Source organism: Mastigoproctus giganteus, chromosome 9 (genome assembly GCF_048544385.1).
Source record: "Mastigoproctus giganteus isolate SK-2022 chromosome 9, ASM4854438v1, whole genome shotgun sequence".
Taxonomy (NCBI): Eukaryota; Metazoa; Arthropoda; class Arachnida; order Uropygi; family Thelyphonidae; genus Mastigoproctus; species Mastigoproctus giganteus.
Genome location: NC_143583.1, coordinates 73,904,389 through 73,930,571, shown reverse-complemented (window position 1 = coordinate 73,930,571; position 26,183 = coordinate 73,904,389). Strand labels below are relative to the sequence as shown.

Below are 26,183 nucleotides of genomic sequence, written 5' to 3'. Positions count from 1 at the left end.
CCATGGTGATGCAGATATTCCTTTCACATACGCACTTCAGTTTCTGGCACGAATGACAGTGGATATCACTTGGCCATGGAACATCCTTTGGAGTGATGAGGCCCACTTTTGCTTAAATGGACAAGTGAATAAGCACAACTGTCGCATTTGGGCAACAGAAAATCCTCGAGTTATCCAAGAGGTCCCGTTGCATTCTCCAAAAGTGACAGTGTGGTGTGGATTTAATGGCCACATTCATAATTAGGCCATATTTTTTTGAACAGGTAACACCGACTGGACCCCGCACCTGTTCTGTCACTAGACAGCGATATTACGAAATGTTGGCAAATTTCGCAATACGAGAGCTGCAACAACGTGTGTGCCTTCAGGATACCGTATTCATGCAGGATGGTGCGCCACTCCACATCCACCGTTGTGTCCAAAGATTGCTAAGGCAACACTTTACAGACGAACGGGTCGTCAGCCGTTGTTTGCAGACATCTTGGCCACCCCGATAACCGGACCTCAACCCATGCTACTTCTGGTTGTGGGATTTTTGAAGAACCAGGTGTATCGGGAAGGATGTCAAACTCTGGCAGACCTGAGGGACAGCATTAGACGTCATGTGCTGGCTATTCCAGTTGACATGTTACGTTCTGCTGTAGAAAATTCTGTTCTTCGAATGGAAACTGTTGTTGCCCAAAATAGAGGACACATTGAACAATTGTAGCGCTGTTCAAGTGATTTGTATTTCCACAGCGCCATATAGTGACAAATTTTGTAACTATTTTTTTTTCCAATAAATGGCGAGCGCATTCTTTATTGTACATGTTGTCCAAATTTCTCTTCAGCATTTACAATTTTCTTACACTCATCCCTATATCAGTAAACATTTTCATAGTCTAAACAAAAATTGGCGAAATCTGACATTCTCAGATGAATCCAATTAAATATTAATTTGACTCTATCTAGTGACATCTATCGCTTTTCATCCGAGGCTAGTCTTTGTTTTTAAACCTCATTAATTTCAAAATAATACATATTACATAGCAGACCTAAACATCATCTCGGATTATGTTATTAGTGTCAGTATGTTCCCTACATCCATGAAGTAAATATTTTAATTACAAAGTAAAATCCATTCCGACTCCATACTTTGGTTTATGCGGAAATTTCTGCTTCCCTTGTGCCTTACTGCAACTTTGATCTAATTAATTATTAAAATATGGTAATGGAATTGCTACAAGTGCAGATTTTGTTTTGAATAATTCCATAATATTTTCTTCTTAAAATAAATAAAACATTCATTATTTATTTACGAATGACAATCGTGTGAATAGAATTTACAGAGCTCCACACCGTGTGCATCACTTATGTCGGTTTTCCTCAGTGAAGATTCCTTACGCACGTAATAATAAATTAAGTTAAATGACATTAAATGGTAGTAATGAGAACAAATGCGTAATTTTAGTCTTGTTATTAGCTGAAATAGTGGGAAGAGGATAATTAATTAATTAATTAGACTTGTTTGTAGATAGTTGCTTTTGTTTTGACACTCAAACGTGGTGGGTTTAAATCTAAAGGCGGTAGCATAAAAATACATTTCATTTAAGTTGATTATGCCCTACTTTACCTTCCAGAGTTTAGGTTTTTGCAATGTAATTAATGCCATACTTTGAGCAACGAACACCATTTACGAGTAGTCTGCTTCAGACATTTAAAGTAACTCATTACATCTGAGCATCCAGAACTGTTCTGCTCTTAATGTTTCCTTCAGTAATTTTAAATAAATGTTTATCATTTTAGTTGAAATTTATGGAAAAATAAACATTTGGTAGGTTAAGAGCATTTCAGATTTATTTAATTAATAAATAATATAATTAAATTAATAAATAATTTAATTTCAGATTTATTTAATATCGCACGAAAAGAATGACGTTTGATAATTCTGACTGAACCAAACGATGAAAATGACTGAATAAAATAGGCAGTAAAAAACTTTAATTAGTGTATAGATGGCAGCATGGTACATTTGCATCAAACTATATTATACAATATATAATAATTATTATTGAAAATATTAAAATATAAATTTATATTTAAATATATGCAATATATTTAAATATTTATAAATATGCAATAAATATGCAATATATTTAAATGTCTTTATAAATATGAAATATATTTAAATATTTGTAAACCATGAAAATTTTAATACCAATTTTGAATTGTAATGGATTAATTACAAAGACATTTCACATTGTTTTAATTTAGTATTATTTCTTTAGAGATTTTATAGTATATGAATTTACTCTAAGTAAATGCACAAAGATAGAGCTATGATACTTAATCATATTAGAGGTTTTCGTACATTTATTATTACAACTTCTGGCCCTTAATACATGTTTACTGTAATAAAATCAGATAAATAAAAAAAAAAAACTAAAATTTGAACGAATAAAATAAAAACAAAAAAATTTTGATTATTTTGAAGATATTGAACTGAATGTAATATATAGCGGGATTTCTGACTAGTGGAAGATAATCATGAGTGGAGTCTTCTGTTGTTGTCCTGAGGACCTTGAATTTGATACATCGGATGGAGCTCTTGATAAGTCTGGATCACGAGACGTTACCTCACATCCTAGTGATTCTTCTATTGCCCTTACAGTCCATCAACCTCTGTACCCTCCTGGTAGGATTATCCACATTGTTCGTAACCATCCGAAGAAAGAAGAGTAAGCAGTATTTTCCTCTCAATTATTTCATTTAATTAATATCGAAACGCAATTTTAAATGTCCAGTATAAGTGCCTACATAATTTGACAATACAGAGCAATGACTATGCAACTTAATTAATTATTTCTTAAAAAAATGCTCTGATTTTATATATTATTGATAAATTTACATTTATTATAGTATCTTTTCATAAATATTTAATGATGTTCAAGGATTCTAAAACCTTTCTATACGTGAATTATTTCAATGCACACCCGACTGAGTACATTTTCACTATACCAGAGTTACATCGTCCAATAATCTTCATAGTTATGACTAAATAAAATTTGATGTATACTTTTAATCCTCCAACATTTAGCTTCATTTAAGTCCCAGGTAGCATATACTCGATTTGCAATATCTAAGAAGCTGAAGATCTTTACAATTTATTCGAGATAATTCTTAGGTCGATTTTTTATGGAACTTCAACATCACCAATCGTTAACGCAAATATCGCTTTGTAGGTGGCGCTCTAAGACCAAAGCATGATAGTATTCGCCGAAAAGTAGGATTAATACGATGGGGAAGGGTGAGATTCTTAATAGATTCCACGGTAACTAGAAATATTTTCTGCTAGAAAGGTAAAAGACATTTTCTCATAATTTTAAGGAGAAAATAATGGTTACTCAGTAAAAGAAAGCTAGAATGCCTCCACAGATGTTATTGAAAGATAAAGGCTATGTTGTATTAATAAAACACGAGGTTTTACAAGTAGTAAATTCACAAATCAGTGATGCAAGAAAAGAAAACTCATTAACTATCTGAATGCCGTAGAGACATTTTGGTTGTTGAGAGATTATGTTTATAAATAAGCACGTATATTTATTCTTTATTTTTAAAGTATGCAATATGAATATACGTGTATGTACCAGCATACAAATATATACACAAGCAAAAGACATTTATTTATTTACGTAACACATTATAGCGTTTCTGCAACAAAATGTATGGTGAGAAAAGACAAGTTCAGTGACAATTAATTGAAAAAAAGGCTTGCCGGACACTTTACATGTATAACTTTATAGGGTATCTGAGGTGAAAAAATGGTTGAGAAAATCTTCAGATGCTTTATTTTAAAAGGCTGAAGTGGTATAAAGACACCAAGATAAACCGTGCATAGCGAATCACGGAACTCTGTAATAAGAGGTTGGAACGACAGAGTATAATTTCAAATGTAACGTGTCTAGGATCCTGGTGACAGATAACTAGGAAAGAGAGAACAAATAAGGGGAATCGAGTTTAGAATGAAATATTTTTATACGAATAGAACGAGCTTCGTGATATGCTCCGCAGAAAGCGAGGGATAGGGCAAAGAGCTTTCAGAGGTCCAAGTGGTTAGGCAGTACGATGATGGAACTTTTTACACAAGTTTTGTTTCTCAACAACCTGGAGCCATCTTGATTGGAAAAATTTGCCGTTGAAAGGCGAGGAGAGCCTAACAGACTGCCTTCGCCAGGAAGGGGGTGAAGTGAGAGAGAGGGGGGGGGGTATGTTTATACTAGGGCTTATAAATTCTTGATTAAGGCTTCATGATTGGCCATCATATTTATAACTGGTACACCTATGAAAGCATGGGCCGCATGGTGTAGCGGGTCACGAGTATGTGCGGAACTTTGCATTGGCATTTTACCAAGAGGTCACAGCGGCCTTTGCGAAACTGACTGGAACCAAAGCTTCTTTTAGCTATACTGCTTTTTTTCAAATCACATCATAGTGTTTCAGACTTGGCCTTGGATTCCATCTTGTTTTTTTTTTCACTGTACTTTCTAAGAGCGATATTCTTCACATCAAAAGAAGCTATCCATTAGTTGTATATGTACTAAATACACTATTGTTCGTTGAATAAATGTACATGTTTTGTTTTGTTTATAATCACATTTTAAGGAACCGAATAGCAAAAATAATACTTCTAAACTGAAACAAGATATACAATGAAACCTCTTTCACCTTTTCGATAGAACCAAAAAAGAGTGAATACAAATTTGAGAAAATAATTCTTTTCCAAAACTAAACTGTACTAAAACATATTATTAAACGGTATTTTTAAATTTCGCAGTGTGTACTTTAAGTTTCTGTAATTTAAAGTATATATGATGTGAAAATGACCACTTTGCCTTTGTGCATACAGATACTTTATACCAGTATCGATGCATGTAGATGCGATAATTGTCTGTCTTGCTTACACGTTCATTACGCCACGTTGCTAGGCAACTGTTTACTGTCACCTCCCTCAGTCACGCTCGAAGATTTTAATATTTTAGCAAGGATGTACATCGTACAACTTCGTATAATATATAAATTTAGGGATGCAATTTAACTTGACGGTTTCTTTGTGCTATTCTCGTCTAGCAACTTTGTCCAGCTACAACAGAACTCGAACAGTATTTGTGTGATGAACAGAAGTGTGCCTTGAAGGTATTCCAAAAATAATACTCACAAAAAAACCTTTTAATGCTGTGTTGCTGGAACTGCGGATTATTAGAATGTGATTTGTAGTGATTGTAGCCGAAGAGCTACACGGAAAGATTTCCATACGATCTATTCCATTCCTATTTGGGGGATGTTAAAATGTAAAATCGTTGTTGACATGAAATGGTTCAAAAGACTTAACAAGAAAAATGATGACTGGAGCAAGCAAGAATACATGAATGAAGCAGAGAAAAGAAACTGAAGTATTTCAGTTAGATAAGTTTGAAGATGCCTAGGTTCTAAGACGATAAGGCTCTCTTATTTTCTTCCCTTCAAAAGCCCTCTATAACAAAAGGAATGCAGTTATCAGAAGCAATTCAAATGTAACCCAAAAAATCTCCTATGGTCGTTTGTGTTACACCAAGGATTTTGTATACCAGAAATTATTGCATTTAAATCTTTTGATACAAAATTGCATGAATACCTATGTGCGTGAATTCTTACAGAACGAAGAGGTTTGGTAGGAGTAGCTATTAATTACTTTGGAAATGAGTCTGTGTTTTTAATTAATGGGCTTTAAAATGTCTTCTAGTACTGCAAAAATAGAGTAGTAATTAGGAAAAACAAAGAAGGGTACTTCCATCCCTTGAATTTTAGCCAAAATTACTTCATAACTATTGGCTTTTATAACATACTTTACCCCTTAGAAGTATCTTTGTTCTCCCTTAGAAAAATTACTGGAAACGCCCACGATATCGAATGCTAAATAAAAATTTAAAAATGATTGGCTACTCAACAGCATCCTGACTAGTCCTTAACAGGCTTTCAAAAGGATTGTTAAACAACAAGTTGGACTAAACATGCAATTAGAATTCTTAAGTCGTTCGAAACCACATTTCTTATGCAAGCCTGGATATCTGAATTAACTACAACCAACACAAAATAAAATCGATTGAAACTGAAGGCTGCAAGTAATCTCATCTTTCGTCCTGCAGTGAATCTTTGAAAGAAGTGTTATCATGCTTATGCAGAAGCAGGCTGAACTGTATTGTAAGTGTATTACTCTAGTCGTAATGAAATATCGTTTTTTTTTTTTCTTCTTTTTTTCATGGTGAAAGTTTTATTGCCTGAGCTTATAAAAATATTCGCTTTTAAACTGCATTAGCACAGTACTGCCACTTCTGGATGTTAATTAAATTTGGATGTCATTTTATTGAATGTTCTTAAAACCTGTCTTAGCCATTCCTTCATCAATTAAGTTCATTAAATTATATTAGTATAGATCTACATAGCTTTGCATGAATCTTCGGAGATCTGTCCAAGAAAAGACTAATCGATAGACGGTTACGTTATGTAAAAGCAAAGTTCATACTGAATTTTTGTACATTTTAAAGTTTAATTTCAGCTCGCTAACTACTTTGAATAAAAGCTGACATTCATTTCTTACCTTATCTTTTTTTCATAATCGTTTCCAAAACTTAGTTATAAGCATATTTAAAATATGCTTAAGGAAAATGGTAATATTACTTAATATCTCAAATTGTCATCCATCACTTAAATAACTAGTTATTTAAGCAACAGTCTGATTTTATCAAAATGTAGAAATATTCGCACTGAATAGAACAATTGTATTCAGTGAACTGCTGAATAGACAGTTCGATTAGAAAGACACTTATGTAGCATTTTAATTAAGATGGAACATTATAAAGGTATATTATAAGTTAAAATAAATGAAATATAAGCTGTAGATGGAGGTATCTAATTATAATAGGCAGAGTCACTAAACCAGGATGTCGCTTTCTTATAGACTCAATGCCGGATTCAGACATCGAGTCCATAACAAAGTGGCATAATTAAAAGCAGATACTAGATGTAGCACAATATTGCTGTGATATATTTATGAATAAATTTAGACGCAATAAACGAAATGAGCAAATATTGCATTAAATGGTAAGTAATTAAAAGTAAATGATACTTAACTTGTTCTGGAAGCCTTCCTCCACCTCCGACCTTAAGTCCTGGATCAACGGCAGCACTGCGGCCCGGTAAATCCGGTCTTCTATATGGACCTAATCAAATACTTGTATATCATATGGAAATTTTAAAACTAAACTTATAAGAAGACAAAATTATGTTGACAACATAATTTTGTGCTGCTTATCCCTCAGAGCAGTGTCCATTTCATTTACAGAAGTCGGACGTCTTTTTGCTGGCTTTGAAAATGTTGAATTCGTTTATTCTCAGTTTTATGTACTCAATGGTTCATTACTTATTGATTGTCGTGCTGATATAGGTTGATTCCGTCTACATAGAATTCTCAGTTCTAATTTCCCATCAGAACTGTCCAGGATGTCAAGGTAAACATCAACAAACACAATTGTTTGCAAGAACCAGTGCATCTAAGCCAATTCTTATGAAATAGGCTCAGTCCATGATACTACTACAGAGCATCAGTGCACGGTAAATTATTTCTATTTCATACTATGATTTCATTAAATCATAGTACCTGAAGTCTTGAGGTAATCATGAAATTGCTCTGTAATTAGCTGACAGATCTGCGGTTGTCATACCAACATTCCTCTGATAGCTCTAGAATCTGGCTAATCGGTGCTTTCCTCTATCACTGTTGCCAACACCTTCCTACAATGCTTGCAATATTTGCACCGATTTTCCATACATGTTGACCATCCGACTGCAGACAATTCATCCCTATACAAATTCACTTAGTTGTATGTAGTGTGCTAAACGCATCATGGTCTCATAGTGAGATGTACATATTCACCTTTAATTGACCACTTCTCAAGCATCCGTAAAAATCATTAACGCCTCACAGCCAAGGTAACTGGTAGTATGGTTCAATGCTAGTATGCCAGATATAAATCATTAGTGTATAAATTGTTCAAGTATATATGCTTGAACGATTAAAAACTAATGATTTAAACATTTATATCTAAAACATTTTAATACGCTTTACAAAGAGATTCGCCAATTTTCCTTAATTACTTTCATGAATAAACGGCCTCCTTTGTGGTTAGATCCACCAGAAGCTAAGAACGTGGTCTCAACTTCTATTGTTTGTTCTCAACTTCGGATACAAGCAATATATAACTATTATTTTAACGAAACCGTTGGTTATCTCTCACATCCATATAATGTATTTATCTGTAGATGTTTGTTCACTAGCCAATTTTCGTGTTGTGCTGGCAGAAAAACCCCGATAATAACACACGGCAGAATTCGTACCATCTCCGCCTAAGATCGGCTAACTGCAGCCTTGATTGAAGAAGACTTTAGATATTCCTCTAGCCATCGGCGTAATCGTAACTCCTATTTTACTATTTGAATTTCTTTGAATAGTATAAAATTGTAATTTTTTTCAACATATTCATGCCATTAAAAAAATTTCTCATTATGTGGTATAAAAGTGCGTCCTTTCTTAAATACATCTACAATTCATCACGTAATGCCATTCTCTAATCCCATTCAGCTTACTTTTGGGTTGTATTTACTAATACCATTACTTCCTCCATTTTACAAGACGCAATGCGGTATTCCCTCAGTCCCTTGCTAATTTACTCTGGTTGATACGTTTTCGCACTATGATCAAATTTAGTTCATTACTAGTTGTTAGCTTCAGCAACAACTCCAGTAATGAACTAAAACCCTATATCACCACTCATTTTTTGAACTTCATTGGCATTCTTTCATTCATTAGCCACTTTCCTTCCCTTAAAATCATTGATCTTCCTAACGCCCCTTAAAATACACAATTTCAGTGGTTTTGTTTTCATAGCTGAGATTGTAAAGTTCTGTGTTTTGCTTTTCTTTTTTTTTATATGACTTCTAATAAAATATTGAAATATCATAAATTTAACTCTGCCTAACTATAATTCAACCATTTAGAAAAACTTTAAACTTTGTTTGTTCAGTTGATGCGTAGCTTCATCTCATTTGTAAATCTCGAGTCGACAGATATTTATTATTTTAATCAGCAATTCGAAAAAAAATGCCAATACTATTAGGGTTTATGAAGAAATGAAATATTTTTATTCTGCATTAAAAAACAGCTACGGTTAAATAATTTATTCATGCATTATGTTTATTGTTCTTATTGTTACTTTAGTATAATTTTACATGTAATAAAACATTACATAAATTCCATTAAATATAAATTATTTTATTGTGTATATATATATAAAAGTTAGTATTCACATGCTAATACAGTAATGTGAATGTCTTTTATTTTATGTAAATATTCCAAAATCGAATTAAAGGAGTTTATTTTAATTGAATTACAATCTTTTCTTTTAATGCTAGCCAAAAATATGAGACGAGATGGAGGTGAGTGTAATACAACTCAAAGTTAATAAAATTCTTTCTTCTCCAGTAATTTTCAAAACAGAAATTTCATATTAACAAATCATAAAATTTTCTCTATAGTTTTTCATTTTTTGGATCTAAACATTCCTAAGGAACGTAATAAAATTGTTGTTGCTTTATTCGAAATAATTTAATCGCCTCAGGGAATCTAAGCCAGAAATTAATCCCAATAAAGCGGCTCACTGGTTCACCAAGAAAAAATTCTCTACTGATTTAGACTCGACGTATTCAGTCGATTCATGCACAGTACATAAGTATTTTAGGACACCTCTCAAGGTAGCAAAGTGATTTTAATCATCCTTCTCCCACACTGTGTAGAAAAGAGCTTGAATTCGAATCCAGTCAACGATGCGAGGAATTTTTATGGATTTTTTTTCACAAAGTGGTTTTTAGTCGGCAACGATCTCTCTCATGGATTTTCTCCAGAAAAGAGTTTTTCGTCCAGCAAACCAGTCAAAAAATACACGTAATTACAAACACAGCATACTGACATCTCATAGCCTTAGTTTCTTTGGCGTTAACACACATTTAAATCCAAAGTACGGATTTAAGTTTATTCCGTGATTTTGAACTTCTTTATTAGTTCTACATTAAACATTTAAAAATTAAAGTATTATATTATCTCCAGGTATAAAATGCACAGAACATAAACTTGATCCCCATTTTTAAATTAATAGAAAAAAATTACCGTGTACGTTTGCAAAAATGCTCTTGTATTCATACGAAATTCCTTTTATTTGGGATAACATTGGAATGACATCTGCACCTAGAAATTAGACAAAAACCATCTCTTGTCCCAACAGCCAGTAGAATTTCTTCACTCACTAGTGTTTTTCAGTTTCTTCCATCAGACAGTTAATCAGCTTAATGTTAATCTCAGATTATTCCGCTTGGATCAAAAATATAAGAATAAAATTATAAAACTTATTCTTTGTCTTTAGCAATCCAAGTGTCTATAATATTTTTCTCTTCAGTAGTGTTGTAATATCATGATTATATGTAGTTATTTTTGTTTGTAGAATGTGCGTATAGTACTTTAATCAAATCAAATTGTATGTATGCGTTTATTTTGGGAATGACTGTTAATATGTTATTTTATCATATAAACCCCTTTGGCGTGGGCTGTACAGGGTAGCTATACTAGGAGTATGCTGCTGTTGTAACAATTTTTTTGTGTCAATAAACTGACATTTATATAACTAAAATTCTCCCTTGCATGCTGTGGTTACCAGCGTTACCCTGGTACCACGAAACCTGGCAATATGGGAACCACTGACTGAAGGAAAGCTTATTTCTCAAATAAGTATAAAATGTATTCCTATAAAATAGGTAAAAAATATTTTTGGCAAATAATGAAAGTATGATCGATTAATATTTTGGCATGTGTACAATATAAACAAAAAGTCAGATGGCAACCAATATAAATCATAGTCATTTTGAGAAGTTTCTTTAACAATCTGCTATTTCTCGAATCGTCTATATAAGATCAAAACAGCCACTTTAGTTTTTGTTCTTTTTATGTTTTTACACCGTAGGCTCCCATGACAGCTGACTCGCTCGTTTGAAGAGGTCTGAGTTCGATTCTGCCCGCAACTGGAGGAATTTTTTAAGCCCTTCAACAGGCTTCAATCAATAACTAAGTTAGCAGATTTTAGCTGAGAGAGAGAGAGAGTATAATTCCTCCCTCTCGTGAGATATTCCGAAGTTTTTTTTAAGCCAGCACAACATTACATTCAAATAGGCCTGAGAAACAACTTGTGCAGTCATAAAATACGGCAGACCAGGCAAGCTGGCAATCATTCTAGCAAAAATGAGTTGAGCAATAGCAAAATCTAACAGTTTTCTAACATAGTCTAAATAAATAAAAAGTCTAACATATGAGTCGAGTAATAGCTGACACTACTGGACAATTAGTTGTACAATGGTTGTACAACTTCTTCATAAAGATATATTTGTACATCGTAAACGTAAATAAAAAAATCTTTCCTTAATAATTTTTTTTTAGCTCGTCCCGACTTTGGTTTATAGTACATGTTATACATTCACTTATAAAAAAAAAAAGGAAACATTGCAACTGGTGCCCATTGTATACTGCGGATTTTCACAATAAAACGTATGGTATGAAAATGTAAGTTGTCACATGGTATGCTCACAAGTTCTTTGGTATCGGCTGTATACTGTACGCTTTCCTGAGGCTTTTTAGTCGATCCGATCATTGGAAAGACAGGTGATCTTTCCGATTTTCAGAAAGGTGTCATTGTCGGACCACGTTCAGCAGGAACCACAATTGAGAAAACAAAGGAAATCACTGGTGCATCGAAAACAACCACCTCAAAAGAATAAAATGCATGGAAGAGAAAAGGAGTATGTAACTCTAAAATGAATAAATGCAGCAGAAAGTCGGTACCCCAAGAACGAGACCGCAGAAATTTAAAGCGAATTGTGCGTCAGAATAAAAGGTCCAGCGTGCAAGAAACGACTAAAAAGTTCAATTTAGTCAAAGAAAGACTCATTTCCAACCGAACTACAAGTTGAGGTATCTGCGATTTAGTAGTCGTTTGCGTATCCGAAAGCCACTTCTGTAAAATATCGAAAGATTCGACTGGAGCGGTGCCACTAACTCTAAGACATCGTAAACGTAAATAAAAAAATATTTCATTAGTTTTTTAGCTCGTCCCGACTTTGGTTTATAGTACACGTTATACATTCACTTAAAAAAAAAGAAAAAAAAAAGGAAACATTGAAACTGGACTGTGGAACAGTGGAAAACGATCATAGTCTGACGAGTCTCGATTTACACTTTTGTGTAGCGTGTACCTCATGATGCCATGCATTCAGTCTGTCACGTGTCCATCATTCATGCAGCTGGAGGTGGCATCGTGATATGGGGTATGTTTGATTGGTAAGTACTGCGTCTGTCCATACCGTTATAAAGTAATGTTACCTCCAATGAATATCTTTCTGCCATATCGAACCAACTTCATAAAATTGAATGCTTTCTTTTTATCAAGATTGCGACGGGGTCTTTCAAGACGACGATGCAACTATCCACCTTGCAAAATATGTATCTGAACGTTTAGAGGAACATTCCGATATCTACCCTGGCCGCCTAATTCTTCAGATCTGAATCCATTTGAAAATATGTGGGATATCTTGGAAAGGCAGCTCTAACAAACACGACACAGCAGCTGACAAATATCCTGAAGAAAAATGACCAGATCTGGAGCTAGACCCCTTCAGTCACCTAGTGGAATCCATGGCACGACATTTGTAGACTGTAATTCGGACAAAAAAGTGGTCCTACTAGAGGTTGAATAAAGGTTTCTAATTTTTTTGTTAATGATGTATAACCTTTTTCCATTGAATGAATTGCGGAGAACTGCAACCTTTCTTTACTCCTTCCGCTTTTAGTTTAGTGTTCTAAAGAAAATTGGTCTCCTTTATTTATAAATCTATTATGGGAATTTCTTTAGTATTCTTACGCAAATAATTAAAATATAAATGAGTTTCTCAAAAATCCCAGTATTCATTCTTACCCAGTGTTTACCAAATTTTTACCTTAAAATAAGTAATTATGGTTACTGTTCACCATATTTCGAGTTTAATTAGACCGTACATGACAGGATACAACTTGAAGAGTCTGCTTCGGAAATCTCTGCATCTTTATAAACTTCTTTTAAAGCATTTTTATTACGTATACAACTAAAATGGACATTTATCATGCTAGAAATTCAAATATTATTCACTGCCAGTGAATCTTTAACAGTAAACACGTTAATCCTTTTTCTATTTTCTTAAGTTCTGCTGTTTCATGAAATTCATTAACAGTTAAGTACTTCAAGGAGATTTCAGACACATCGTTAGTTTTTCCTCAAGGGCTTTTTCCCCTCTACCTCTTTCCATCAAAACACGTCCTTTTAAAAGAGGTAATTAGTTCCGGAACACAGAAAAAAAGCCTCATTAATTTTTCTCTGTTTTTTCCCCTTTCTTTTCTAAGACTGCCAACAGTCCTTTCACGTATCACAATGGTACATCCAGAGTGTCCTGTCCTACGTTAACTCCAAATTAAAAATGTGCACAGCTCGAGTGTACTGAATTGCCACACTTTAGTGATATTAAAGTTCCTGGTCTACTAACTAATATTTACCTGATTAATATTTAAAGCTTCCAGTTGATAGATTTCTAGAGAGCAAGCAATGGTAACTATAGCGCGTAATGAAAATACAAATAACTTATTTTGAATTGAAGAAAAAAAAGAAAAAGGTGTACAGTTTTAGTTTAAACAAAACGCCTCCCAAGTCCAATGTTTAGTTTGATTTTAAATGCAACTTTATATTTACAAATAAAAAAACTACCAGATAATTTATTGGAGCCAAATTCAATTAACCACAAAGTTTTCTGTAAGATAAACGACTCGTTTTAGGTAAGAAATTTTCACACGTAGTAAACGGACTTGAACTGAAAGGAATTCAAGATCATTGAAGCTGTGTATCCGCTGCCTCCTTGGCCGAATGGTCAGGAGCGGGAGTGCAGTAGCACACGTTCTTTGAGTAGACAGGGGTTCAAGCCCCTGACTGCTAAATACGGTCGATCTGCCAACCCGCACTGGACCAACGTGGCAGATTATGGTCCATTTCCCTCAGCATGAATTGTTGAGGAGGCTTCCATCCTGCAGTGGGTTGATAATGGCTGCAGTTTTATCCTTGTGTATATAAACTGCATTGTAAAATTTAGTTTAATTTTAATGCTGACGATGGGTCTTAGTTTCACAATTGAAATATCCATTTTAGTTTATTTTTCACTGTATTTTAAGTTTGTATAAAAAACATTATGGGAATTCTGTTGTCTCTAAACTTTATTAGACATGTTGGACAGACAATTTGTATGATCGAGACCCGCTGATATTCGTAAAATCTGACAAATGCTAAATTATTGTGATTTTCTTTTGTAGAGAATCTGTGTCCTCATTTTGAATTTAACCAAATAAAAATAGAATAATAAATAGGATATTTATTTATTAAGCTTCGGGTAATCTCCCATTATACTTTGAATTATTCGCCATGCATGGATTTAGGGTCAAAGCTTGTTTTTATTCCTTTGTCTTGTTGCAAGGCTCTTCCATCTTTAAGCAGGTCTTTGAAATTATTTCCATCTATTCTGAATCAGAATTTCTGATTACATCTTACGTGGATGCAGTTATTCCTGAAAAATACTTTAAGAGATTTCCTCACTTAAAATATAATATTTCAAAATTTTAATATTTTTTAATATCCTGTTTATTATATTTATTATTCTATTTTTATTTGGTTAAATTCAAAATGAGGACACAGATTCTCTACAAGAGAAAATCACAATCATTTAGCATTTGTCTGATTTTACGAATATTCGCGGGTCTCGATCACACAAGTTCTGACCAACATGTATTTTTATTATGACTGCAATTATTACACATTGTTATTGTATTTTATGCAATTACTACATAAAAATTTGCTAAATAAACCATACGGTTTATTATTTTCAAAAATTTCAAATTAAATTATTTCCGGTTCAAATTATTTTGAATCGTTTATAACTTAAATATTTAGATGCTCATAATCAGTTTTGAAATTTAATGTGTTCCGTATAATATCCTACATTTGACCAGATAGCTATATGTAAAAGTATGTACAGAAAAAGAAGGTCATGTTTATTTTGCAAAACGTTGGTTTATACATTATACAATATAAAATTGTGAACATATAGCACGACCTAAGACTGACTGGTTATTCTGATTATTTTCTGCGCAACGACTATTTTGGTCATAGTTTGACAATTCTGTATTATCCTAATTCGTATAGTTTTTGTCATATGTCTGTACAAGTATGTATTCACAGCCTGATTTTCATGTTGTTGTTGTAAATGCTGAATAACTTAAGGGGAAACTCTACTTCCTCCTCCTCCAAAGGTCGGCAAAATACATTCCTGATTGAAGAGACTTTTAAGAGTTCTTCCAGTTTCCGAATGAATTCGAACCCAGGCTTCTCCAAAACGTGGAAAATCCGCGAAAACTCAACTGTAGATAGAGGCAATCAGAGATATAGAAGCAAAAAACTTCGTAATTAAACCGGATTACTCCACCTAACCTTAACATTTGTCTATTGCCTTTATTTAAATATTTTCGATAATATGGATGGAGAAGATTCTTGTAAGAAACTTTATAACAGAGGTGGATTCTAACTTTGGAAGAAAATAGAATAAGTAGTAATCTTGAATAATTTGATCCCATTCAGTGAAAACGTGTAACTTTTAATCAAGTCGATATGTCTTGTGGATTATATTTGTATTATGAATAAGATTTGAGATTCTAAAATTGTTTTAAAAACTTGATTTCAAAATCTTTGATAAGATTTTGAAAAAATCTTATCAAAGATTTGATGAAATTTGTTGTAATTATAATTAAATATTTGTGTTTTAAAATCTCTAAGCTGCCTGAAATTGTCCTTAGAGGTCTATTCAAAAAGTTGACTGCCGTTTGAATTTCCGTTCGATTTTTGACACCTAATTTCCTTAAAGCTCTTAATGTCATCTGCATAATGTTAGATCCCTTAATGTTAGATCTTTGAAAACATTCACGTCACAAGTAAATAATTTGAGATGGCTGACACTGAAAATATATAATACGATTTCACATATTATATGTTGTTTAAGGTTCTTTATCTACACATTATACAATAGAGACAACCCTGCTTATAGAGTTGTTGGTTATAACCCCTTTCCCATAAAATCTTAAAACCCCTCCCAATGCGGGGAGGGGTTTTAAGATTTTATGACGATTTCTGAGTGGAAGGAAACTCTGAAGTCCCAGGTGAAATCGAAAATTAAAAATACAGTGTGAATAAACTGCTCTTGAACCTACTCTTCATTTTATCCATTAAAAGTAGATTTCTTTCTGTGTAAAAAATCTAATTTTATATGGATTTTCATCATTGAACATTCTTGTACTAGTATTATTCTGTAGCTAATCTTTAGATGTCATAACAACAGAGATTTTTAAGTGATGGGAAAAGGGTTTCAATCGTACGATCAGTTGTAATAACAGTTCTATTAGAGAAAAAGTGATTGTGTTGAATCTTCCTAAGCTTATTGTACGCTCAGAGGAAAGTAGGGAAACTAGTGGAAGAAAATTATAAAATTAATCAACTCAAAAACAGCTTCGTGAATGAACTAAAGGATGTGAAACAGAAAATTCGAATAGCATTTTACAGAATGTTTCCAGAACGATTGTGAGTTGCTATGTTTAATCATTTTCGTATACCCTAAAACTAATCAATATGTCACTCTAGCGTAGAACCGATCATCTAACAACTGAGGATGTTAGATGACCGATTAAAACTAAAATTTGACATTAGGAGCTCCTGTTTCAGTCATGAGCTCCTAATATCAAATTCCGATTTTTTTTTATCATCTCCTAGATGGAGTCAAGTTTAGAGTTGACTGTAGACACCTTGTTAGATCCGCAAACAACCTGCCCTAGAATAGTGGAGAGTCCACTGTTCTCATATGAGTATCAGAATTTTTTTTAATTCAATTTAATTTTTTAAAATTGTTATCGAAAAATATTAATTTTTCGATGTTCACAGAATTTTTCAATATCTTACCGTGGTTTAGCTTCTGACTAATATGATGTATAAAACAATTCGAAATACAAATTGAAATCGAATTCTTAAAAACAAAAATACAGCTTTTGATATCCGTTTCAACCATGATCATATTCGTTTCAGCACCATGTCTGAAAGAGATGTGGCAAGTTCTGTTGCACAGCACATTTGTTGTAAAGTTTTTGAAAGTATAAAGTTTTGTGCAAGAAAACCGTAAAATCGGACGAAATTTTTAAGTCTTAAAGCTCAGTATAGTGATGACTGTTTATCACAAGTGATAAGTGGCTCAAATCTTTCAATGAAGGTCTTTAAATTATGAAAAACGAGCTTCATGCTTGGGGACCGAGACCGTCTGTGAATTCTGGGGTACAAATGATTCCACCTTTATTGATTATCTTATGGGGCGAGTGGTTATTAATATGGATTACTATTTACAAATAACTGAAGGATAAAGTAAAGCCGGCAATATTGTATTTATAACTAGGACTTAAGATCCTATTGTAAATGAATGTCCTATAAAGATCGAGGGACTGCATCTTACAGAATGACGCACAGTCCATATTCTTCTTCTTTTGTCCTATTGGAGGTTGGCGATCCCCACGCTGTACTTCTCTGTCTTGGGCGAAATGGAAAAGATCCTCAGCTGATCCGCTATCCACATTATGAAATCAAAAAATCTATATCATCTGTTTGTTGTTTTTGGAGCATTAGTAACTAAGGCCATATTGCTCCGGGGATATGCGGTGGTCATCCCCTGACCTTTCCGCATCCTCTGTATTTGGTGGTCACGGGCTCGAACCCCGGTCTAATCAAGAAGCGTTTGCTACTCACTGCTGCTACTGCCCACCTGGCTATGGAGGCGCCCTATATCATCTGAATGCGTCACTAGTAATGTTTGGAATTATTATTTTTTTCGTTGAATTCCTAACATAATGGCCCTCAAACTGTGTTGCGAAATTTTCTTGGAGGTGGGGAGGTTATTGATGAATTTTAAAATCTGCACATAATGGAAGTGTCCAAAAATTAAGTTATTTTCTTTGGTGATTGGAAGAAGGATGGGGATCACAAGAACAGAGAATGTCCTCAATGACGGGAGGGGATCACTAATGACAAAGTATGAGAACTACTCTTCTCATGAATGTAAGAATTCAAAGAACCTTACTGCCATGATAATTACGACTTTATAAATTCACAGTTGCCCTGAAATATAATTCCGAGGTCAGTAATGTCATCAGTCCGCTTAAGAAGTTTTTTTTTTTTTTTTCAAGCTAAAAGTACTTAACTAAATTATTTCTTAATGCACTGTATTTGTATTTTATATTAAGATTCAAATTATTCAGCGCCATCTATTACTTTTCACTATTAATATATTTAAAAATAATAGATGGAGCTAAAAATAATCAGATATTCATCCCTGAATATGAAATGTTGAATAGATGTTTCGACACAAAGGTTAACAACACTACCGATAAATGAAGCGTTGATTGTTATTTGTGTGTTTCGTATTTTGTTTGCATACTTAAGTAAATATTCAGAAACGACCATTCAGAAATCACCATATATCTACTAATTAATTAATTCTGTAGTAATGGAGATTTTCTTTTAATAATTATGATTTTTATATGAATTTGTTTGCCTTATCAATTTCGTTGATTTATGAGTAATCTAAACTCGGTACACGAAATTTTGATTAAGCTTTGATTTCTTACAGCAGAATGATGAAAAAGCACGAGCCAGTTTATCAAGCGCTGTGGGCCAATAATACTGATTTCGATGAAGTCCTCATTTCACCAGTTATGGTACAAGACCACATGCCTGATAAAGTGCTAGATGCTCTAGAAAAGGTAAGCGCGTTTATTATACACTCTGTACATTGGAAACTAAAATTTATTTAACTTCATATGAAACGGGGAGTTATTCACAAAACAAGGAACATTGGAATTTTATTAAGGTTTATTTTAGTTTCTAAATATCGTTACTCAGATGTTTAAAACTGTATTCAATGGCTAATATCGCTGTTCTTTCACAATGTGTGGAAACGGCCTGGATGGAGGCCTCTTTCGACGTGAAAACACTTTTAGCATTAGCATTAGTATTAGTAGAGGCATATGATGCAAGAAAGCAAGCTTATTCAGCATCAGCCAAAAAAAAAAAAAAAAAAAACCCACTCCCATTTCACCCATCTGTTCGTTCGAAATACCTGTCCAGTTGAGCTTTAAATTTGTTTAGGCTATCAACTTCTACAACAAGTGATGGAAGTCGGTTCCACCAACCAACCACCCGCTGGCCAAAGGCAAATTTCCGCACATCTATCCGACATCCGTCCTTCCTCAATTTGAATTTATGCCCTCTGAGGTGATTATTCTGAGCAAGATGAAGAATCCCATTGGCATTGAGCATGCTCAAACCATTCAAAGCCTTATACACCTCTATCAGATCACCTCGCCGGTGCCTAGTCTCCAGACTCTGTAATTTGCAAAACTTAAGCCTTTCTTCGTGAGAGCAACCCTTTGTTCCATTCACTTATCTTGTTGCCCTTCTCTGTACCCGTTCCAGCAGTTCTACATCCTTCTTGAAATGAGGCCTCCAGACCTGTATACAGTACTCAAGATGTGGCCTAACCATTGCCTTATACAAGGGAATAATCACCTCCTTATCCTTGCTAGAAAAATTCCTGTATATCATTGACAAGACACCATGAGCTACTCTTGCAGCTCGTCTGCACTGCTCAGAGAACTTCATATCTGCCTGCACAATTACCCCCAGGTCCTTTTCATTCTCCACCACTGTCAGTGTAGTACCGCAGAGTTGATACGTTGCTCTGGGGTTACTGTTTCCCATATGTAGTACTTTACATTTGTCAATGTTAAACTTCATTTGCCACCTCTCAGCCCATCTGTTCAACCTTTCCAGATCCTGTTGCAGCAGCATAGCGTCAGTAGTGTCCTTAACGACCCTGCCAACCTTTGTATCATCTGCAAACTTGGACATTAAACTTGATATCCCATCATCAATATCATTCATAAACACCGAAAACAACAACGGACCCAACACTGAACCTTGAGGAACTCCACTAATAACATTAGTCCACGTTGAGCAGTGTCCATTGGTTACCACTCTCTGTCTTCTGCCACTCAACCAACCCCTTATCCATAGCAGCAATTTGCCTCCAATGCCACACTGCTCCAATTTGTGCAGCAGTCTTCCATGTGCAACAGTATCAAAAGCCTTTCTAAGATCCAAATATATGATATCAAAGTTATTCCCTGCATCCAGTTCTTTTGTGACTACATCATAGTATCCAATCAAATTGGTCAGGCAAGACCTGCCCTTAACAAAACCATGCTGCGTCTGAGCTATAACTGAATTCTTGTGTAGATGATCCTGCAGTGCTTCTTTAACCAGTGCCTCCATTAATTTACCTGGAACAGAAGTTAAACTAACAGGTCTATAATTACTTGTGTCAGCCTTTGATCCTCCTTTGTGAATTGGGGTTACATTTGCACATCTCCAGTCTATGGGTACCTCCCCTGAGTCCAAAGAAGCTCTCATAATTATGGCTAGGGGTTTGCATACTTCCTTTGCTGCCTCCTTTAATATAACTGGATAGATCCCATCCACCCCAGGTGCCTTTTTTATGTTTATTCTCAACAATCTCTCCTCCACTTTCCTCTCAGTTATTACAAAATCATCCAGCTCACTGCCAATGTTTACTTTACCTACATCATTCTCCTTCCTGAATAACTCCTCATGCGTGAATGTAGATGCAAAATACTCGTTTAGATTGTTAGCTACCTGAGCAGGATCCTCAACTGTTGAACCATCAATATCCAGTGGACCAATCTGATTCATCCCTTTCCTTCTCGAGTTCAAATATGTAAAGAACTCTTTTCTGTTTTTCTTTGCATCCTTTGCCAAGGATTTTTCGTAGTCTGCCTTTGCCTGCCTAATCTCCTTTGTGACTTGGTTACAGACCAACTTATATCTATCATAGGCTTCCATGTCACCCATTAATTTGTATGTATCCCATGCATTTTTCTTCTCTGCCACATGTCTGATTAATTCATCTGACAACCATTTAGGCCTAAACCTTGAACAATATTTCTTAGTTGGTATGTAAAGCCTGGTAGCCTCCAAGATTAGTTCCTTGAATGCTTCCCATTTTGAGTTTGCTGTTGGTAACATCATCAGTTGGTCCCACTATATAGAATTTAAATACTGTCTCAGACCATCATAGTCGCCTTTACGAAAACAAAAACCCTTCCCTTTACCTCTGATGGTAGTTACCTCCTTGAGTAAATCCCACTTCAACACACTGTGATCACTGCCACCTAGTGGTTCATTTATCTGCAGATTCTTAATGCATGAAGAATCACTACTGATAATCAGATCAAGAGTATTGCTCCCTCTTGTTGCCTCACGAACATGCTGATGTAGAAAACAATCATCCAATAAATCCACAAAAGCCTTGCTAGTGTGCGAGTGACCAACCCACAAATTCCAGTCAATATCTGGGAAATTAAAGTCCCCCATTATAAGACTCTCTGATTTACTGGCCCACTCTATTTCCCTGTACAATATCTTATTATACTCATCAGAGTCATTAGGCCTATAGCACACTCCTACACTTATGGGCTTTGTTCACACCGCGGTCGAGTTACTTTGTCTCGAGGGAGAAAATGATATGGTTTCTTCTACCGGTAACACTGGTTTTTCATCGAGAAAACGGACCAGCCGACTACAGAATACTATAAACTTTGCAGATACAATACACCAACCCTCGTTGCCTTAGTTTCTTTGCCAGAGGAGCAAGTTATCTACTCAGCTTTATGAGATTTCATAAAGCAGGACTTACGAGATATGAGTATTTCGGGTTTCTCAACTTTATGGTGAAATTCTGGAACGTCGTATGCAAGTGAGAGGCAGTTGGTCGTGCCAAAGTTGAACATCGACAAGGAGATCCCCGTAGTTTGAGAACAGATTTCCGAACAATTGGTGGTATGGTACTGCCCGATAAAACCGGGGCCAAAATTGCTATTGTTATGGAATCACCTAAAAGTGTTTCACTCCAGAAACATACTAAAGAAGTTGTCAATGTGCATACTAAGAATACTAAAGAAGATGTCAGAGAATTGCTTCAACAAGGGTCACAGGGACGATCTACACTGGCAAAACTATTCATCTTGAAAGTTAAATCTTAAACTTTTTAAGATAATTCACGTGCGGATTCCTCGAAGGATGCAGTAATGTCATGCTCGTAAGAACTGGTCTCTACAAAAGTGCGAAATGCTTCCTTGAGTCTAGTTTAATAAGATGGAGAAATTAGATGTGGCACCAAATCGAAGAACCTTTTGAAAAGGACTGAACGATCCCAACGATGTTAGCAGTCTAAATAAAAAATAAATATTCTATTCATACTCTGGGACGACCATGTGGTCAAAAGAGTTCACAAAATAGGGAGAGAATACATGAGCACAGTATTTAGCTTGAACCATAGTCACACAAAGCGCGTGTACTTATGCACGTGCACCCTTGTGTCAGACCACTCGGCTACGTCGGCTGATAGTTTGTGTCTTCTTTTCGTGGAATGGTGTTGGACCAGTGTTTCATAATTTTTGTGGATAGTGCCTTGCAGAAAGAGCAATATTGGGACATTCTCGATAACGCCCTCATTACAAATTACAGTTTTATGGCGCAGGTCTACGCTTTTCAAGGACAATACACCCTGCGACAAACCCGATGTGGTACTTCTTTATTTTAGGGAGGGGAGAATAATGTGACATTGATAGAGTAGGTCGTTCAGAGCCTGAAATATGATCAATAGAACCATGGTAGGATAAATTTTCCAATTAAACACGGTTCAGCTGGAGGAATGGAGAAATATTTCAATCGACACTTGTCATAAATAGCTAGAATCCACGAAGGTTATGTGCTACTAGGGGATTTCGCTCTTCAGCTTTTAACTTCTACTTCCAGTGAGGTACAGGAAAAGGTGACTTGACTGCTTTTTTAGGTATTTCCTTAGTGTATCCAGTAACTCTGAACTGACGTGAGTACAAAAACAGTGCAACCCATCATAATATTAAACTTTTTGTTTAATAATTCCTGTAAGACAGAAATACAGAGATTCTGTGTCGAATTTAATGGACAATTTTTTTCCTTGGAATTTTCCATGGAATTTTTGTGCCCTTTATTCTTCTTTGTTGCTTCAAACAGGATCCTCGATCACTGTACTCTCGTCTAGGCACTGCGTTAGCCTTCCTGAAAATTTATGTAGCAATCAGCAATTTCATTTGAATGTCGAAGTGTGCCACGACCCAAAATTATATCGGATATTTATCGTAACCCTACTTCAAAATACTATCATTATATTTGTGAGTTAAAATGTGTACGTAAGAGAATTGGAAAGATCAATGAGTTCATTTAGAATGAGCTGGTATGACACACCATTTTATTCCTTTAACTCACCCATAACCTTTCGCACCAATTTTCCAACTGAACTAGAAAATTAAAATAATTATTTAAAGATTATTTCCTAAAGTTATTATTATTTTTGTTTTGTTCAGCAATAAATGAATCGTTTGGCCATGTTACTTATTTTGGTATTTTACTTTCCTTAGTTGCTGATCAACACTGGTCCTGCCAAGCCTCAACGAAGACTGTCTGAGACAGAACGCCGCCAACTGCTCAGCCCCAGTGCCGATACTTTAAACTCCACTGAAGATCGAACTCCGCCCCATCGTCTTGTCCTGGAAACCAGCTTTACCGACCTCCAGCCAGAAGGTGCTAGTGGTGAGGACGGCTTCACTGCTGATGGTGCCGTTTCTTCTCATGGACCAGTAAAGCACAGCTTAAGCTGGGAATACAGTAGTGCTGTAGCAGCAGCATTAGACAGCAGCTACCAGAGTAGACAGCAAAGACTGCCACCGTCTGCAGGTCAAGACAGTGCAACATTGGATCCTGGAAACCGACTAGACCTTGTTCATGATGAATGGATGGGTATGGCTCCTTTAGCTTCCCCTGAAACATTATCCGATGTTTCAAGCATTTCTTCCAAAGGCAGTCATCAGCGGATAAGCAATGGCAATATGGCCAATAGACTATCATGGGGCGGGGTTCCTACCATGGAACCAATAGCTCAGTCTCCAGCAGTTCAGCGGCCATCAACCGATACTCTGGGAGTGTATAATGACCGTTCGGATAACCACCAGCCAGTGGAATTAGTGTATCACATAATGGAGGACGCTGAGAGGGGATCCGGTGTAATGCGTGATAGTTCTAGTGCTAGTTTATTAACTAATTGTTTTCCCCAAGCGGTGAGTACTCCTATGGGACATAAAGTGATTACAGAAGTGACTGTAGAAATTGATCCTGACAGGACTCGGCATCGGGATGAGATCAGTGCCAGGATGGATCCGTCGCGTCTTAGTTTGAACATTGAACCTTTAGCTCAGGGAAGTAAATCCAGCAGTGGGAGGTGGCAGTCGGCTGGTGGTGACAGTACTTATGCCAGCACCAGCACAGACAAAACAACTGACCGTCTCTTCACACCTCACGAAACCAAACGCGTGACCTTTGACCTCTACGACAGTCAAGAAAGTCACGAAAACGGTCGAGAGGAGTCCGAGGACAGCTTATATAACTCAGGCGAATCATTTGTCCCAACATATCCTGAGTACAGTACCCAACAGGAGTACGGCAATCACGTCTACATGTACTCTCATCACAGCTACTCCGACCTCAGTCCCCTTGACTCTCCCACCATGGAACAGCCCATTTCTAAAAGCCATCTCATATCCTTATCCGAGATGCCAACCATTCATCGACCACCCCAAGAGCTTGAAGCTACGCATCTCCAAGAAGTGTTTAAAACTGCTCTTTCCGTGTCTTCTCCACAAAGCGTTCGCCAGTCACACGTGGAGGTCGAAGTGCTTACATCAACCCCTAAACATTCTCCATCTGTAGAACACGTTCGAACACATGGGCCACGAGAGCCACCAACGGAAAGTAGTTTATAGTGTAACCACAAATAATTGGTCCGGTGCTCGCTTCAAGGTGCCATATATGGGGGCCATTTTTAATCCCCCCGTAACTATTTTTCAGCATCTTCCACATTCTTCCAAAGAATCAGCGTAAAGCTGCACATGTGATATAACTCAAAGTGTAAACTTGACAGCCAGATTGTGTTGAACGAGAGGAAGACGTCAGGGTTGGGGAGGGGTAACATTTTTGAATATTTGAAGACTGAGAAATTTTCGCCCATCGCCAAAATGTTTAAAAAGTTTGTACACAAAGTTTTCTCTCTCTCTACCGAAAAACTGTCGTTGTAAAAAATGGTGATTTCTATCAACTTGTTAGAGCAAACTTCGCTCTCATTTAATTTCATTTAAAATTTGCTAAAATTTTTAATCTCTGATATTTTTAAGCAACGCCTAAAATTTCGGGAACAAAAAGCTTTAATAGCAGTGCCATCCAGAGTAATGTTGCCATTTAAAAATATAATGTATAAATACATCAGAATTTAAATTGGTAAGGGGAATTTTACTTACATTAAAAGGAAAAAAAGTCATTACAACTATTTAACTGTTTTTTAAACGATGTACATATATATATGCTATCTTGTGATGCACATTTTGGTATATTTTAAATTCATGGTGCTTTTTTAATTACAGTATGAAATATAAACGTTCCTGACGCGATAACTAAAGATGGCGCGCTGCTATGGCTAAAAACGACCTCTATTAACACAACTTCTTAAGAGCTCTAAGTTGTAAATATTTTGAACCATATGTTTCTGTTGTATATAATAAAAATTTCAAGTTGTGTGCTGTTATCATCTAAATATAAAAAATTTCTTACCTGTACATTGTCACATAGATACTAATGACAGCCAAGGCGACTCTGGGTCCTTTCCAATGAACGATATTTGCCCGACGGCACTTTATAGGTTGTTGTTTCAACTCGCTGGACACTGGAAAATATAAACAGAACATGGTGGCT

At 35.4% G+C, this 26,183-nt stretch overlaps 1 protein-coding gene across 6 annotated transcripts in view; it reads left to right on the top strand.

Moving 5' to 3' along the window:
• inaE (inactivation no afterpotential E) overlaps window positions 1-25,697 on the top strand; it is a 350,568-nt gene extending 324,871 nt beyond the window's left edge. For 2 of the 6 annotated variants that reach the window (XM_090381709.1, XM_090381707.1), the window contains 4 exons: window positions 2,515-2,717; window positions 9,484-9,507; window positions 18,895-19,027; window positions 23,804-25,697. In XM_090381709.1, coding sequence (XP_090237835.1) covers window positions 2,515-2,717; window positions 9,484-9,507; window positions 18,895-19,027; window positions 23,804-25,201 — 1,758 coding nt within the window. In that variant the 3' untranslated portion in view covers window positions 25,202-25,697. Of the gene's footprint in view, window positions 1-2,498; window positions 2,718-9,483; window positions 9,512-18,894; window positions 19,028-23,803 lie in introns of those variants that run through there. The other 4 variants (XM_090381711.1, XM_090381708.1, XM_090381710.1 and 1 more) reach the window with 4 other exon arrangements.
• The last annotated feature ends 486 nt before the right edge of the window (window positions 25,698-26,183 follow it).